The sequence below is a fragment of the Cyprinodon variegatus genome, unplaced genomic scaffold (genome assembly GCF_000732505.1).
Source record: "Cyprinodon variegatus isolate N-32 unplaced genomic scaffold, C_variegatus-1.0 Scaffold350, whole genome shotgun sequence".
NCBI lineage: Eukaryota > Metazoa > Chordata > Actinopteri > Cyprinodontiformes > Cyprinodontidae > Cyprinodon > Cyprinodon variegatus.
The window spans coordinates 124,621-143,071 of NW_015150803.1; the positions used below are offsets into that span (position 1 = coordinate 124,621).

The 18,451-nt window shown below is 36.2% G+C and overlaps 1 protein-coding gene across 1 annotated transcript in view; it reads left to right on the forward strand.

The window, feature by feature from the left end:
* LOC107091730 (calcium-binding protein 8-like) overlaps positions 1–18,451 on the forward strand; it is a 51,124-nt gene that overhangs the window by 26,246 nt on the left and 6,427 nt on the right. The window contains exons 3-5 of the mRNA XM_015385840.1: positions 688–831; positions 3,777–3,889; positions 17,888–18,041. Of these exons, the coding sequence (XP_015241326.1) occupies positions 688–831; positions 3,777–3,889; positions 17,888–18,041 (411 nt within the window). The remainder of the gene's footprint in view (positions 1–687; positions 832–3,776; positions 3,890–17,887; positions 18,042–18,451) is intronic.

An 18,451-nucleotide genomic window follows, 5' to 3' on the forward strand; every position in this document is an offset into this window, starting at 1 on the left:
TTTTAATTAACTAATTAAAGCACAGTTGGAAACATGGCCGTGCCATAATAGGCTGACTTTAAGAAGAAATTTCTATTCTATGCTTTCCAACCACATTCTTTAGACATGTGAAAAAGAGATGCACATTCTATCTATCTAACTCTCCTAGATGATATTGTTTTCCCAATCAAACATTTAGTATCAGAGTTTATTAAATGGAAAAAAGATAATTGAAACCATTTTGAATAGTAACAATTTTAAGACCGTTGGATTTTTAAAAATATCAAAATAAAATGAGTAACTCTCAGAAAAGCCTTAGACTTTAAAATAAAACTAGAGGTCTAGATTCTTGGACTTAATTAATGTTGGATAAAAAATTTGTTGCAACCAGACCAAATTACCAAATAAATTCATACACAAACAAATTAGCAAAAATTACATCAACCCAAACACCTTATAATTTTGGCATCCTATCTCATTAACCAGACACTTTCATTTTGGCATCCTATCTCATTAACCAGACACTTTCACACCAGGACCAATAAGAGCAGCTGCTCCATCACAGTAGTAGCAGTGAATTTGCTCTTTTCATCTATGAAACTTTCATCCTAAATTTGATATTGTGTATTTTCCAAAGTGTTTAAAAATTAAAAGAGGCACAGGGACAGTCAGTCCTTTGCAGTGACATATTTTGTTTTTGCTGTGCAGAGATCCGTGAGGCCTTTCGAGTTTTGGACCGAGATGGGAATGGCTTCATCTCTAAGCAGGAGCTGGGCATGGCCATGCGCTCCCTAGGTTACATGCCCAGCGAAGTGGAGCTGGCCATCATTATGCAGAGACTGGACATGGATGGTGAGACACTACATAAGGGCACACACTTGGGGGCGTGTGCAGAGCATGCAAAACATGGTGATCTGGAGTTAATGTGTTGTTACTGAACATATAAATGTGCACCTGTTTTTTCTTTGTCTTTTTATTAAAATTAAAATGGAAACAAATGAAAGTGGAAGCTTTAATAAATATAAGTATTCTCCTCAAGCAGAGGCATGGAGTATTGAATTTGAATTTGAATCCCACTTTTACTTGTTTCAGGTCCAAATTTGGATTTAATGTGTTTCCCTCAGAACCTTTTCTCTTAAATACTTTGTAAATGACCTCAAGCTTAACAAATGTAGCCTAAGACAAAAAGAACAGGACCTCTCTACTCCTCATACTTTAAAGTCAAGCTGCTCTTGTAAATCTGTGTCAGACTGCAATTACTCCAAGGCGGAACTTGCATCAGAAACAATCCGTTCCATCTTTCAGCAGTTTCTGACTGCTCTTGGCTCTTGATTTCACAGCATGCCATAAATATCAAAGGTCAAAGCTAAAAGCTTTTTGCTTTTGCTTCTGTGAGTAACCGACAACCTGAAAGCTGTACTACCATTTGTCCTAAGGTGTGATTCTATCTCTTAAAAGCTCTGACTTTCAAAGTCGACACAAAAGAACTGCTTTTTATATCTATTTCATGTTATTAATAATGTGTAGATTTAATGGCATATCTTGAACTCTCCTTCAATAAAGCTAAATTAATCCTACATAAGATGAAGTCATGTCCATTTAGAGCATCATTTTGTTAGGGATCAGATCCATCTATGCAGTGATAGACACTGAACAACTTTGTAAGACACAGGTCTGTAATCTTCTGTCATTTTTCATCTTTCCTCAAGTTTTCCAGTAGAGACTGAATATCTGGGCAACAACCCAAGGCAAGATCCAGTCCCTTTGAAATCTGTGTTCAAAGTAGACCTTAGATGTGGCCAAAATAACGACTCCTAGTTAGTTAGAGAGAACATATATAGAATTACTGTCTATCATCAGACTGTGTTTGTCAAAAAACATACCTAATTAGAGTTCCTTTAGGATCAAATATATATATACTGTACTGTAGATACCTGATAAAGTAGTTTACATTGCATTACAAAAGTACATGTATATCTTTATGTGTTTTAGTTCAATGTAATTTAGTTCCGTTTATTTATACAGCCCAAATTCCCAACACGTCATTTCAAGTCACTTTATAGAGACAATTTAATCAGATTATACAGACAGAATGAGACAGAGATTTTCTATCTGAAGGAAACTCAGCTCATTGCATTGAGTCACTAACTTTGCAGGAAGAGCGTTTAGTAGCAGAGGACGTTAGCGTTCATTGTGTGGTTGATTCTCCAGAAATCTCTCACATCAAGCATGCATGTGTGGTTTTATTAAAACAACACCCTTTAGTTTCTCCACCACAAGAAGTCGGTAATGAAAGTAATGAAAACAGTGTCTCCCTCAAACTCGGACTCTGGTTACTGTCTTTGCATTTTTTTTTAACAAGCTTCACACAACGTGCTTGGCCAACTTAACTAGCACTGGCCAGGTAAACAACTGGAAAAACAAAATCAAAACAAACCCCCAACACTGTTAATACAGACATGGCATTGACTATATAATAAGTATACATGAATATATACATAATAAACACAGGTTTAACAAATTAGAACCTACCAGCTAAGCCTCACCAGTCAAACACCGACATCTCTACATCCACCCCAAAATTAATAAAGACAAAAACAATCCCCATATCAGAAACAGGGATGCCTGTTAACAGAGAAATTCACACAATGCATCAAGCGACAGTGGTGAGGAAAGACTCCTCTGTAATAGCAAGAAAAGCCAGCAGAGCCAGGCTCAGCGGGACCTGCATCTTATTTGGTTGATATTCTTTTAAAATGGATGGTTAGAGTTTTTTTTTTTAATCATTCTTATTTACCTTCTTACTTTCTAATGGTGAGCAATGTTGCAACCTGTCAGAAGCTGCAAAATGTGAATGAGACAGGAGACAAAAACCCTAAACATACAACTAGTGATAATGGAATGTCCAACCATAGCACATATTTATATTTAAGAATGGCCCAGTGCTTACTCCAACAAGACTTTTCTGTTCCAGGTTAATCTGAATTTGAAATGAAAAATGAAAACATAAATGAGGTTAAGGAATATGGTAAGAAAGAAAGGGCAAACATTTTAGTCTATATATATCGGCAAATCTGGTAAAAATATACGCCCCTCAAAAAACTTGCAGTGAACTTTTAATATAAGAGTTGAATTCAAAGTTTGCTCCTTAATGTATTAACTCAGTTCTTTCTAAAACCCAGTATCCCTTTTCATCCACTTTACAATTATGCACTAATTTGTGTTGGGCTATAACATAAAATCCCAGAGAACGACTCCGCAGATGGTCGTCATTCTTTATACAAAAGTTATGAACATTTCTTTGGTGTTTTGTTTACTTTTTTCTTTAAAAAATAGGTATGGAGACTTTTGCAAGACAATTAACAGCGTTTATTGCACTTACGTTACTGCAAAGGTTTTATTGTGCTACTTAATATACCTCAGTGAAGTAAATTGAAAACGTTTAGGTTAATTTTTATAATATAAACCAGCATGTGGGAGATACTGTTTACAAGTTGCTGTAAGGCAGTTATACAGCTGTTTATCTGTACCAATAACCACACATAGCAGCAGAATACATGATGTAAACATTTACCAGTCACTTCCTGCGATTTTACATTTGCGAAATATTCCCTCAAAGATCCTTGTCTGAATAAAGACAGGTTTGGTTAAAAAAAGACTAAATGTTGAATTTAGTGTCACAAACAATAATGTGTTTTTTTTTTATCTTAGTTATTCATTCAAATGTAAAATCAGTAAAACAAGTTGTGTTGCTGTTTTTAGTGATAAAGCAATCTATCTGTGTGCCTGTCCTGCAGGGGACGGCCAGGTTGATTTTGAGGAGTTCATGACGATACTAGGGCCTAAGCTGCTGTCGTCTGAAAACAGAGAAGGGTTCCTGGGCAACACCATTGACAATATCTTCTGGCAGGTAAGGGACAAAGCTTCCTCCTCCCTGCAAGTAGCTTTTCATCACTCAGACTCCCTGTTATGTACCATTACCATCTTTTTCATCTTCATCTTACCCCCCTTTGGCTGCGTGTTTCAAAACTCTGAGTAGTGCTTACACCCTTAAGCACAGCTCTAGCCCCTGCAGGGACTCTGCGTTCGGCACAAATAAGAAAACACTCACGCGCACAAACTCACTCCCCCCACCTACTTCTCCTGCTTGCCTCCGTGCCTACCAGAAATTGTTTTTACTTAGAGATTTGCAGGAAAAGACACCTGCAGAGAATTTACTTGGGTTTCTGTATATGGGTGTGCTTTTGGATTCATGTCTTGTGTTGGTGGCCATGTTTTTGTAACAATGTAGGGACAATTTCCCAGAAATATGGTAAATTTTGGAGACTTGAAAGCACTTGTGGGGACCATTGATGAGTCACCATGAGGATAATTCTCTTCTTGGAGTGGGGGTCAGGTTTAGGACTAAGGTGAAATCGAGCTCAGATTAGGTTTAGGCTTACGCATGTGATGGTTAGGGTTAGGCCATAGAAATGAATGCAATAGCAAAGGAAGTCAAGGGAAAGTCATCAAAATTATTGTGTGGCAAAATGTGTGTTTGGATGTGGCCATGTATGTATTACCTTTGGGACAATTTCCAAGGAACACACTACATTGTGGGGACTCACAAGTACAGGTACTGTAAGTCTAGGTCCCCTATTCTTTGGGCAAGGGACTAAGGTGTGGATTATGTTTAGCTTAGGTTCAAGGTTAGGGATGTATTGGTAATGGTTAAAGCCAGGGTAAGGGTCTGGATTAGATCATACAAATGAATTAGAAATGAACGGAAGTTAACAGAAAGTCCCGGTAAATATGGCAGAAAGTGTTTTGGTGTGTATTTATACGTCCCAGTGTTGCAGGAGGCATTGCCAAAATAGAGGTTTTAGGGACGCAGCACTGTCTCAAACGTGTCAGAGCCTGTCTGTGTTTGAGAATCCAAACTGGGAATTAGTACATGGTTTTTCTTTGCATACCCAGATAATGTTTTTCTTTTTTTTTTCTTTTTTATTTATTTAGAAAGACAGATTTCCATTACATCAGTAATCACAGCTTCATCCATTTAAGATTTTAACCGAGGATATTAACAGAAAGTCCAAGTGATTTTGTCTATGTTGCCTTTCTGGTATTTTTTACCGAATATCACTAACTTAATTGCTTAATTGTAAAAGGTAACAAAAATGAACAGAATTAAACAGTAATGGGCATTGTACTACCTCAAGTAATAAAAACCGCAAAGACATAAGAGGGCAAGACATATTTCAGAATAACAATCAAATGAAGTCGGATCTAATTGGTTTCATATACTCAGTCCATTTGGACTAAATCTTATAAAAATTTTCTGTTTCTAATTGGAGGGAAAAACAGATCCTTTCCATCATATAAACCTAGTAAACAATTTCAATCCATTCATCAATAGTGGGTGGGTCTGGTTTCATCCATTTCCTTGTGATGGCCTTCTTACTGGCAGCCAGTAGTGTAGCCAGCAGTTTTTTGTCTTTATTAGTCCATGTGTCCAATTGTAGATTGCCCAGATACAATGTTTCACATTTTAATGGAATACTTACATTGAATATATTTTCAATATGTTTTTGGCCCACAGAGTCTCCAGCAGGCGTCCCCGTTGTTTTAATATCGTCCCTGAATGGGTGTAACAAAAAATCGTACAATGTTTTTCCAGCAGAACTCCCACCATGTGTTTGAGCTGGTCGACACCCACTGCAATTGACAAATTTCCTCCCAGCTCTTTTGTGAGATTATAACCTTAATTTCTTTTTTCCACTTCCTCTTTATGCCAGATAATGTTTTTCAAGTAGCTCCAGAGGGAATATAAAAAATATATATACATTTTTGTGCTTCATAGGTATAGACAAATAACATTGCAGAATGACAGTGGTGTGTATTTCTGTGTGTGTTTGGAGAGCAAAGACTGGTTGAGCCAACCGTCAGCTCCTCGGAAGCTGCGCTTTGCTTTCCTTGAGTTAAATGAGAGGAGAAACATTTAGAGGGTGACTCACTGAAATGAGGAGGTAGCAACCACACGTTCAACCACAGCTACATAGATACCCTTCATTCTGGATTTTATTCTGCAATTTCCTCAGAAAGGGTAATTGAAGAAACAATAGCCTATTTTGTACCAGCAGTAGATATTACACAAATATTCAGATAAGCAATATGCTGATTACGAAAACATTTTGTAAATGAGACACAAAGCGGAAGGATGAAAGAGCCAGAGAGGCTGAGGGAGACAAAAAAGAGGCAAGCTGGACAATGAACAGGGATAAAAATGGAGAGAGTTCGGAATGGTCTAGGAGAGGAGAAGAAGGGATGCCCCACATAAAGATTTGGGAATATAAAGGAAAATCACAAAGGACAAGAACGGGAGAAAATGAAAGAAGTACAAGAGATTGTGATTCATGAAGGTCGCAGACAGTGTGCATCTCAGGGGTAATTCCAAAAGCACACCTCCCACAGATGGAGAAGCCAAGCTGATGGCAAACAGGAAGAAAGGGAAAGAAAAGTAGAAGAGAGCAGGAAAAGATGGAGGAAGCGTGAAATGAAAGCACAAAGCAAAAGAATATATTAACAGAGAGGAGGCGGGAGAGGGGATGAAATGGTAGGAGGAAGTGTGTCTCTAAGGATTGATAGAAAAGCATTTTGTGACTGTCTGTTTATATTTCACAAAGCTCAGAGGGAGACAGAGGAGCCATTGTGTTAAAAAAGGGGATAGATGGAAGAGTCTCACCATGATGGATACAGCACGCTGAGCCATAATGACTCAGTTCACCATGTTCAGATGATGCAGCTCTTTGGGGAATTGGCTTGTTTTGTTCAGTACTGGACAGAATTATCGGAATTATTAGGCCGTCATGCCTTAGAGGGCAGGTGGAAAAAAAGAAGGGAATGTTTTCTGTGGCATTTTATCAATTTATAAATACTCTCAAGATTGTGTGTTGTTGAAAAGCTAAAGAAACACTACTAAACAACTCAAGCAGTTACTGCACTGCTATTAAGGAAAAAATATAAGATAAAACTTGGTTATGGTTACTAAATTGGTTCAGTAGAGTGATGGAAATACAGCCAAGACAGTGGAATAAAGATTGGTTCATGTTGAAATCCTCCCAGACCTGAGCAGCTCAATTATTTTATATCAGTATCTTTGTGTGACCCGTATTTTCAGCACCTACAAAAGATTTTAACTTAACAGATAATCTGGCTTGAACAAATCAGAGCGTACAAGTGACAGCTCCTACCGACAAGGGTTCGCAAATGTGAATAAATAAATGTTGTTGTTTTTTTTAATTCAGACAAATTGTGAAAGTATGCAATAAATGACAGTATATGTCATTGTAGCATAAATAAATAAATAAAAAATGTCTTAAAAGGTTGTATTGGCAGAAGCAATAAGAGATGGAATTTGAATTTTTACCTAAAAAAAGGAAAACGGGGATACCTTTTATAAAAACTACCAAAATATGATTAGAAAGAAATAAATGATTCTACAATTATAACGCTTGAAAAAAGTTAATACATTCAATATCTTACTGCTTTTAGTTGCATTCACATGATTCATAATGTTAAATCCCATTATTCTTAGATATGTTTTAAAACTTATTATTGTTGTAGAGGCTTTAGCTCCTGATCTAGTTTTTCCAAACATGAACCCCAACAAAAGATATAGTGCTGTTTTACATTTTTTCTTGTTTTATCAATATTTTGTACCCTCTAAGATCATAAGCACTGTCCCTGATCAAAAACAGACCCTAAATATGTAATGGCAACAAAATATTATTTACTTTGTATATGATTTGAGCAGTTTTAAGTCAATCAAGTTTTTAAATGTTAATTTTTTTTTTATTTAACAAAAAGTTGATTTGTATGCTCTCTATAATTTGCTTAATTTACGATTCTAATAGCTAATTTTTGAATTATGATCCAAGGGTTTTGTCACGGTTTAGTGGAGGCTTTTGAGGACCCAAATGCAGAGACCAGGAGGCAGAGGTAAGGCAGATTTAATGAGGCAACTGAAGTCAAATCCAAAACACCAAAAATACGAAGAACCAAAAAAATCAGTAAGCATCAAAGAAAACTCATGTTCGGAGTCAGAGATGAAGAAGCAAAAAAAACAACAACAAACCAGCACCGAGTGACTGCAGAGGGGGTGTATATTTGGAGAGACTGAACCAAGACCAGGGGTCTGTTTCATGAAGCAGGTTTTCAGAGAACCTGAAAACGGAGAACCTCTGAATTTTCCATTTCACAAAGATATTTTCAAGGGGCATGAAATTACCTGTTTTTGGTTTGTTTAATATGAGAGACATATGCGGATCATTTTATATGTATTTGATTGTATTTACAGCACATGAAGAACTACTGAAATTCTTTCCAGTTTACAAATATTCTGGATATATCCTATATACTGTATCCATATCCACATTCTGATCTCTATAAATTAATTTCAGATCTCCATATTCCTAATATTACTGGTCAGTATTTGCATTATTTTAACTATAAGGAAATGGTTTTTTAGATATCATAAAGCTGATAAATGTCAGAACGGCCACTTAAAATGCTTGAACATTTCTAGATATATAAAACTTAATTATTACTAGTATTATTTTGTTCTTTTTTACTTTCTGAAATTCCGTTTCTGCTTCAAAAATGTTATTTTTGAAAATATATTATTACAGGTCGGTCTAGGAGGGTGATTCTGATCAGGAAGAATTAACAGAGAGGAGTGAATCAACAGAGAGGAGTGCTTTTAATAAATGCCATAGCCCACTTCATATAAACTACGCATTAACTGGATCACAATCTTCTCCTTTGTCATTTCCCACTCCTTTGTAGCTGTAGCTCTTTTTCTCTGTCTTTTAAACACATTTTACCTTAATGCTTATTAATTTATTCTTATAAGTAACTTATTTTTTTTTTTTTTGTTAAAGCTTTTTAAAAACTCTTGATCAGCCATGGCTTTTCTGCATATTTTTTTCTCTTTACCTTATGGACTAGGGTGCAACCTTTTTCATACATGGTAATAATAATAATTTGAAAATGTCATATGCCTTGTTTACATCTTCTACATACTGTAAACCTTATCCCAGCTTTAATAATTAAATCGACTTTAAATGAGCTTATTGCCATTTGAGGTTTTTGTCTTGAAACTACAAAAGCTTTTTGTGAATCTGCTTTTTGTGAATTTTGGAGGCCTTTGTACTGTTGTAAAGAGACGTAAATGATCAGATATATCAACAGTTAAAGCTCCACTTAACACATCACTTTTATTACTTTCAACACTATCACCTATGCTTTTTCTTAGCTTTCCATTTAGCTTTATTAGCACTTTGCATTTTCTTGTCCAAGTGTCATGAATCTTCTTCTCTCTTCTCTGGATCCTTGCTTGTTTACCTATTTCAGATTTTCTTTTTGTGAGGTGCTCATTCACATATATGTTTGTGCCCTTCAATTTTTTATTTATTTATTTTTTTTGCATTTCTTAGCACCTCCGTTTTTAGTGTCCTACTAGCAAGCCTGATGGTTACATTTGGCTTTTTGCTGTATCTTTCTATGCCATCAAGAGCTGCGGGTAGCTCTCTGTCATTTCCCCTGTCACCAGCTGTGGCTTGTCCATAAGTGCTCCTAATACCTCCTTGGTATCAGGAGGTCATCCATCCTTGAATACTGCCCCAAATCATCAATTCTGCTTTCCAGGTGTTGGATTTTATTTTATTTTATTTTTTTTGCAATAAAACCTTTAGTTGTTTGAGCTCCTGTTTAAGCTCCTTTGTTGTTTTGAAACAGTGGTTATTTCATCTGATATGAAATCCAGATATTTCTTTATCTCCTCCAGATCTTGGACCAATTTCTCAGTGGCCTTTTTTTTTTTTTTTTTGCCAAATGTTTTCCTTAGATGGAAAGAAAAAAAGTTTTTAAAAAACTAACAATTTCCGTAATGGTGACTGCTTACCAACAAGTTGCTGAGAAAGTCTAAGTATTTCACCAAATAGAGCAATGGTTTTAATCCAGTTGTATTAGTAAACATCTGCAGATATTTTATAATTTGTCCCATAAATATCACCACGATCAACAGATTGTAAACAACTCTTGAGGAAATGACTGTCACTTAGATGGCATAAAAAGGCCTTGGAAATATTGGAGACACTTGTTTTCTACTTGTGGTGTGTTGTTGTTAGTGTACCCTACACTGTCGCCCAGAGTCTACCATGATATTGGATATGGCATGTGCTCATTTTATTTTTGCTGTTCTTTGTTTTGTTTTTTTCTTGTATTTAGGTAAATAACATATTTAATAGAGCTGTGTTTTCCTTCGAGATTTTAAGATGTAATCATGCCATTGAATAAAATGGACAGTTTAGAATCTACATTCAACGTGAATTAATCATGGATCATTTTAAAAGTTATCTTACCTTCCATGTTAATGAAACATGGTCATTCAGAAATAAGAATCCCTGATGCAAACTGAGAAAGACATTGGGCCAAATTTGTTTTTGAGAAACATGCATTCAGGTAAATTAAACATGTGTGTTTGGTGATTTCTATAACACATGGCGACTGCAGCCATTTAGGTTCTGTGACTTTGGTGAATGTGTATTCTACACATTGTACAGATCTCCCTCATTTGACTGGGTTAAATTAGAAAAACGTAAAAAACGATGTATGTTCATGATTCAGAAAGCAGAGCTGCAGTCATTGTCTCAGAGCTGTGCCTTCACCCCCTGTCAAGACCAAGCTTTGCATGATGCTCTTAAAACAGAACAGGTAAAGAGATTTTTAATACAAATTATGATGGAAACTGTTTAACGAAAAAGAAAGGTCAGCCAACCAGAACAAAGACTGTGAAACAGTTTTTAACTGGCTAAGGCCAGTGAGAGGTGATTCTCAGAGAGCTTTTTCTGAAGTTTCCCAAAGTTATTTTTTAATTTGATGTGAAGGAAGCGTGATGTTAAGAAACACTGCAAAGGTGAGTCACAAAAAAAAAAAAGTCCACAGATGGAAAAAGCCTCATCTATCCCACATTGCCCCTTATTTAGAGGGCCTGACAAAAGAAGCCTTTGCTGTTTAAACGGATATAGCATTTCAGTAGGAGGCCCTTACCTTTAGATCTAAGATGTACTGCAATGACATCTTCAACAAATCTAGTTATTCTATATGAATGGACAAGTCTTGGCTTTTCTGACCACTACAGTTGCCTAAAGATAACAACTCAATGTTCCTCCTATGAAGCAATACAGGAAGTTACAAAGTCATATTTATATACCACCCATGGGCACAATATCATCCTCCAATTGTGTTTGTATTTTCTTTTGCAATTTCTTAATTTCCTCTTGCTATTTAGAGCTTTCAGATTCCCTTTTGGCAGTGCCATATTCTGTCTCCCTTTAAAGCTTTTCAGTGGGAGAAAGGTTAGGACTCACGGTTGAAAGAGTACATCTTTTTCTTTTTAATCATTTTTCTGGTCTAGGATGTCAGATTTAGGTCACAAGAACCTCAGTTTCCAAGACTATTGGCTCTCCTAGCTTTCTAAATCTGGAAGCTGCAAATTCTAATCATTTTAGTTCCTTGAGAAAAATTCTAACAAAGCAAAAACAGTCCTTTAACATATAACAAAAGCTGAACTGTATATTAAAGCTTAAATGTATTTTCTGAAGCAGCTCTTACAGCTGTTTCAAAGCACGACAAAAACAGTGAAATAACTCTTTCCAGCTAAGACATTACAAGCGAGCCACCACTTCCTCAGTGACTGCATAATATAATTAGCATGCTAAAACAATTCAAGGCACAAATAAGAGGTAATAAAGTGCCTGTTTTTTTTCTTAATTGCTGCTCATACAATCTCCTGGGCAACTGTTCATGTTGCCAACATCAAAAACTGCCACTGAATTTTAATATCTAAGACATCCAATCAGCTAATCAGTATATATTCTATTGTATTATTTCATAATACTTACCTCCTATAATTACAAAGAGATATTGTATTCATATATAATTTTTCTCTCTGTGTCCTGTTTCCACACATTAGTACAGAAATGTGTATATTGACAAGCCTTAAAAAGATGACAGAGAATTATTTCTTTCTGTTACTTGTAAAAACAAGGCCATATCCTCCCCTCTAGATTAATCCCACATCAGAGGATGTAAATAACTGTTAGATGGGAAAATGACAATTGCATGATATCATTTGCAGTTTAACGAGTTAAATTGAAAGGGAATTGTATTGCAACAGACTTTGTGATATTGGCAAACATTGTATCCTCATCCAAGCAAATCGATCTAAGGTTGTATTGTTAGAAAGCTGATGATTTATTACATCAGCAAAGGAAGGCAAATGCCTACAGGTACAAGAATGTAGACGAATGTTGCAAAACTGCTGCAAACACAAGAATGAGACTAGCAAACGCAAAAAAGAGACAGACACACTAACACATGCAAAAAAGAAATGCTGCTGAAGAGAAGTGCTGGAATCACAGAAAAGAGAAAGCAGCAAAGTGCAAATAAACTGCAAATACATAAATAAAGCTAACACCAAAACACTTGCAAAGGGAAAATAACCTAAGTATTGAAAACAGCTCCAAGTTAAGAAAGCTGGGAACTAGCTCTGCATAATGGAAGATCTCCATACCACTAGAGGGGGACAATCAACAATTATTATGGAGCCAGTCCCTCACATAATGAGGATACAGAGAGATTCAGCATTAAAAAAAAAAAAAAGTAGCATTTTTGTTTTCTGAAAGATCTGGTCAATAGAAATTATTTTAAAGTAATTTCTATGGTGGGGTCCCATTTTGTTTATGATTTTCACCGCCTATTCGTCTACTATTGCAGCATCTTCATATTGCATGGCTTTTGTGTATTAACATGATTTATGTGTTTGTTTGTTTGTTTGTTTGTTTTTTTTGGGGGGGGGCTATCTCTTTTGCAGCATTCTTTCTTTGCATTAGTTAGTCAAATTCGCAAGCTGGATTTTTGTCTTAGCTGTACGTTTTGTACATGTTGCATAATTATGTATTTGCATTGCACTTCCAGTCCTTGGCCACTATATTACACCCCTAGCATTTATATATATAGTTCAGAAGTTATGTAATAGTTTATCTAAGGTAAATTTGGAGAAATCCATTATGTTTTCAAACCTGTGCATTCAACTATTGTTGAACTATCATCATTAAACTTGGGGAAAAATGGTCAAATGAAAGTCAAAGAAATAATATGACGATGAGATTACTGTACAAAAATTTATGACAAAAGTCAAACAATGAGTCAAAGAAGGTGATGGAGTGAAACTAATATCATACATTTTCAATTGTTTAAGACTTCTGCGATCCATTTTCTAGTGAAACTTATAAAAAATGTATCATTCGCGTTATATAATGCCTGCCCTTTAATTGATGCTTCAATCTGCAGTGCAGCACTCTATGTAGAAATACCTCTATGTGGCATCCAAGTACTAAGTGGTGTTTTTTTTATTTTCAAACTACTGTGTTAAAATGAGTGGATCTATTTTTTTATGTTTTTCTAAATTGGAATGTTTACTGTTTGTTTAGGCCCTGCTGTTATAACACAACATAAACTTTATTTGAACTCAAAGACCCCAGCACCAGAGTTTAACAATAACTGACTGCAGCCAGTCAGTCTTGGTGACTTTTCGGAGAAGGGTCAGAAGACAAAGCAGGTGGAGGGGCTGACGAAACAAGCCTCTGTTGTTTAAAAGCCTGGAGGATTAAATAGGAAGGACGGCGTGTTATCACCTGCTCTTCTGATTGATGTGTCTTGGCTCCTTCTACTTGTCATTGGGCGCCTGGTCACAGTACCCCTGCTGTGCCCCTGGTAACCGCTTGATCACATGCATGAACACGAGTCACATGTTAGTTCAAATAATGCAGAACAGACGGACAAGAAAACTACATTTGTTTTAACCCTGTTTCACTGTGTCGTTTAAAGACGGAACACGGGAAAATAAAATCTGTTTGTTGGTAACAGGTAGTGGGTCTCCATGCAGACACATAGGCAGAAAGGAGCATCCTTTTTTCCTGCTTTCAGTTATCATATCATCTGCAACTGTTCTGCTTATCAACACCTTTTCCTTTTTTTTATTGCTTGTTTGATGCTGAGACATTTCTGAAAGGAAGGAAACCAAAAACCAAGAAGTGAATATAGATAATGTTGCCACGTTGCATGCATATACTGTACATTTGTAAAATATAATCTCCAAGGCAGTTGCAGACCTGATGAAGCTTCTTCTAAATGCACAAAAATGAATTGGAAGGACTTTGATCACTGTATTTGCATACATTTCAGTTTCTAACGGTTGTTTTGTGTCCTGCTTTCAAGCTTATTCCATAGGAATTATGAGCAACATTTAATTATTCTGATTTATGTAAGCAGTCTAACATACAGATATAAATTGTAATTCTTTGTGAAGTATCAGCAACAAGTGGGGAACAATCATAAAGTGTAATGAACTTTATTGGATAGTCAAAACTTTAACAAATAAAAACAGAAAAATTGGGTGTGTAAAATTATTCAGTCCCCGTGAGTTAATACATTTGTAGCACAACCTTTCGCTGTAATTACAGCTGCAAGTCGCTTGGGGTTTATCAGTTTTGGACATAGAGAGACTTAATTTTTTGCTTATTCTTCCTGCAACACAGCTTGAGTTCAGTGATGTTGGATGGAGAGCGTTTGAGAAAAGCGGTTTTCTCGATCAGATTCAGGTCTGGACTTTGACTTAGCCATTCTAACACCTGGTTATGTTTATCTGTGAACCTTTTCCATTGTAGATTTTGCTTTTTGTTTCGGATCATTGTCTTGTTGGAAGATAAATCTCTGTCCCAGTCTCAGTTCTTTTGCAAAAGGTTTTCTTCCAGAACTGTCCTGTATTTGCCTCCATCCATCTTTCCATCGATTTTAACCATCTGTCCTTGAGAAAGTGCGGAGAAAAGCAGGCCCAAACCATGATGCTGCCGCCACCATGTTTGACTGGGGGGATGGTGTGTTCAGGGTGATGAGCAGTGTTGCTTTTACACCAAACTTAACGTTTTGCATTGTTGTCAAAAAGTTGGATTTTGGTTTTATCTGACCAGGGCACCTTCTTCCAAATATTCACTGTGTCTCCCAGGACTTTTTATGGATATGTTTAAGAAAGGGCTTTCTTCCATAAAGGCCAGATGTGTGCAGTAAACAGCTGATTGTTGTCCTATGGACAGAGTCTCCCACCTCAGCTGTAGATTTCTATAGTTCATCCAGTGATCGTTGGCCTCTTGGCTGCATTTCTAATCAGTCTTCTCCTTTTTGGAGCTGAAAGTTCAGAGGGACAGCCGAGTCTTTGTAGATTCACAGTGATCTGATACTCCTTCCGTTTCAATACTATGGCTTTCACAGTGCTCATTGGGATGTTTAAAGCTTAGGAAATCTTTTTTAATCCAAATCCAGCTTTTCAACAGCAGTATCTCGGACTTGCCTGGTGTGTTTATTTTTCTCTGTGACGCTCTCTGAGCTTTAAACAGACCTCTGAGACAATCATAGAGCAGGTGCATTTACACATAGACTTAATTACACACAGATGGATTCTATTTGTCATCTTCAGTCATTTAGGTCAACATTGGAACAATCAGAGATCCTCACTGAACTTCTCCAGAGAGATTCCTGAACTTGAAAGTAAAGGGGCCAATTTTTCATGCCCCGATCTTCAGTTCTTTATTTGTTAAAAAAGTTTGAAGCCTGAAGTGTGGCAAATGGTCAAAGTGTTAAAGGGGGCTGAATACTTTCACTAGGCTCTGTACATGTCTGTTTACCTTCTTGGATCTGCTTATGGTTTGACTTCAGGGTTCTGCCACTTTAATCAGTGTCTCAACAAAATGGTATTTACCTTTAATGCTTCACACTATTTTTGTTTGCAAGCAGATTACTCATAAAGTGAATGGTCTTAGTTATGACTCAACTTCCCTTTAGATTACCTACTGTGGATTCAATGAAAAACAAAAATAATTCAGGAAAATCTTTACACAAAATGAAATAAACCTAGCAAATTCTACGATGGAAACAAAAATGCTTTATTTTTAGTTTTATGTTTAGTTTCTATATTTAAATTTGATCAAAACAGGCTATCCTGTCAGGACAGGCATAGTCTGGCAAGTGTTTAGTTTTTATTTGTTGAATTGTTTTGCTTTGTAACATGTTTTCACAATCAAATATACAATGTAAAACTAAAAGCCTCTTACTAAAAGTTGTCTTAGAATAACAAAAGATGAATTTGGTCTTTGAATATTTTGGGTAATTATATTTTTTAACTGTGTTTTGAAAAATATTTTTTAAACCCTTTCTAAGCTGTTGTAATATTGATACTTCTTGTATATACTTCCCATCCCAATTTTTACTCATACTCCTAGTTTTACAGTTTCAGAGTTATCTAAAAAAAAAAAGATGCTTCAGGACTCTTCCCATTTTTATATCAGTATCGTCTTTTAAATGGATTCCTTTTGCTGTAGCTTCCTTCTTCTAGAGTTTATTAAGAATGGTAAACATGCTAAAAAGGAACAACACTATCTCTTTGTCTGTACTGAAATTGTTCTCTTGCAAAGTGTTTTAGGTTTAATATTTATAGTGCTTGTGTTTGATTTTGTTCTGTTTACTGTAATTGTGTGGGAGTATACATAGAGGCAAAAAGCTGCTTTAATAAAACAATAAATCAATCAAAAAGGCAAAAGAAACTTTGAAATAAAATAATTTTGCACAGAATATTCCATACAAAAACATCAAGATCTGAATTTGTGGTGTAAATTTGGAATCTTCTATATGTAACTATCCTTAAAATCAGTCATCTGATTAATTTGATGCATTTACATATACCTAAAGTGACTGAGCCTACTTTCAAATGTTAAATCTGTTCCTAACAGAAACACTCAGGATGATAAATAATATACATGGATTCCAGGCTCCACGAAGCACTTTCTAATGTGTGTATCCTTCACAGACAGCCTCTCGCATTCCTTTTTATTTTGAATTTGCACTTTGAATATCAAGTGCTTTTACTGTCTATCAAATACCAGTGAAAGGATTTTGAATCAAACCCAGTCTTAACTTTTAGAAAATGTCATTTCTTGCTGTGATTAGGGTTTTTTTTTTTTTTTGTCCTTATTTTCAATAGAGAACAACAAACTTTGAGGTTAGATTTACTGAAAAGAGTGTTCTATCTTTATTGATTCCACAAACATATCAGATGGTTAAAGATCAGTAAGACTATCATTCCCTTGCTAAATTGAGCATCCTCTCCTGTTACAACTCCTCTTCATCTTTACAACTATTGTCTGCCAGTTCTGTTTTGTCCATCTGTCTCTCACTACTTCATTCATCTGGCTTTTCTTGAACTTCTTTATGCTTTCCTTCTCTCAGCCTCCCTCTTTTAGCTCAGTTTTCGCCATGCCTGCCTCAGTGGGGCCATCTGTTGTGCTAAACCAAGAAGCTGATCATATTCCAGGATGCCAGGGATGTAAATATTCCAGACATGCTGGTGGTTTACAGGATGCTGCTTGCACATGCATCTAGGGATATTAGTGGAGTCTGCTGAGAGTCGCAGGTGATATTTTCTGATGCAGAATAAGAAAGATGCAAAAACTCTGACAGTATGGGGAAAAACAGGTGACAGCCTCATACTGCAAATCATTTCCATGAAAAACATCCACAACCTGACTACCCACAGAGATGTGAACGTGTTGCTTTTTTATTACAACCAATACTTTAATGATTTGTGTGGCTGCATGTATTAGCCAGAATCTATTCAAACTTGTACCTCTATAAATAAGTCAAATGTCTTATTGGATTAGACTAAACGCAGCACTGATGTCGTTTCTACATGCCTGTCCTCCAGCTGAGTTTGCTGATGTTTCTGTTTGTCTGCATTGATTACTCTGTTCCCCTACAGTTTGACATGCAGCAGCTGTCTTTGGACGAGCTAAAGCAGGTGCTGTTTCATGCCTTCCGGGACCACCTGACGATGAAGGACATAGAGAACATCATCATCACCGAGGAGGAGAGCCTCAACGAAACCTCAGGGAACTGCCCTGAGTACGAAGGAGGTGAGGAAGCTGTTCTCAGGGAAAGCTTATCCACTAATAAAGACTTGGAAAGATGCTCATGGTCCATATAGGTTCTCCATGTGCTCTGATTTAGTTGTTATCTTACAAGCTCATCCATCTGGACAGAAACATTTGGTACCAATTTGTATGATGAAAAACACAGTAAAATAGTTTTACCCTAACCTTATCCTGTTTGTTAATGGTGTAACAAAGCTTTTTACAAATCAGAAGGAAAAATAGAAGAGGAGGGGGTATTTCCACATGACCTAATGTTTTCTCCTGACCCTCTAAGAGAAAGATTTTAACCTAATGATTGGGAATACATACATACATACATACATACATACATACATACATACATACATACATACATACATACATACATACATACATACATACATACAAAAAGA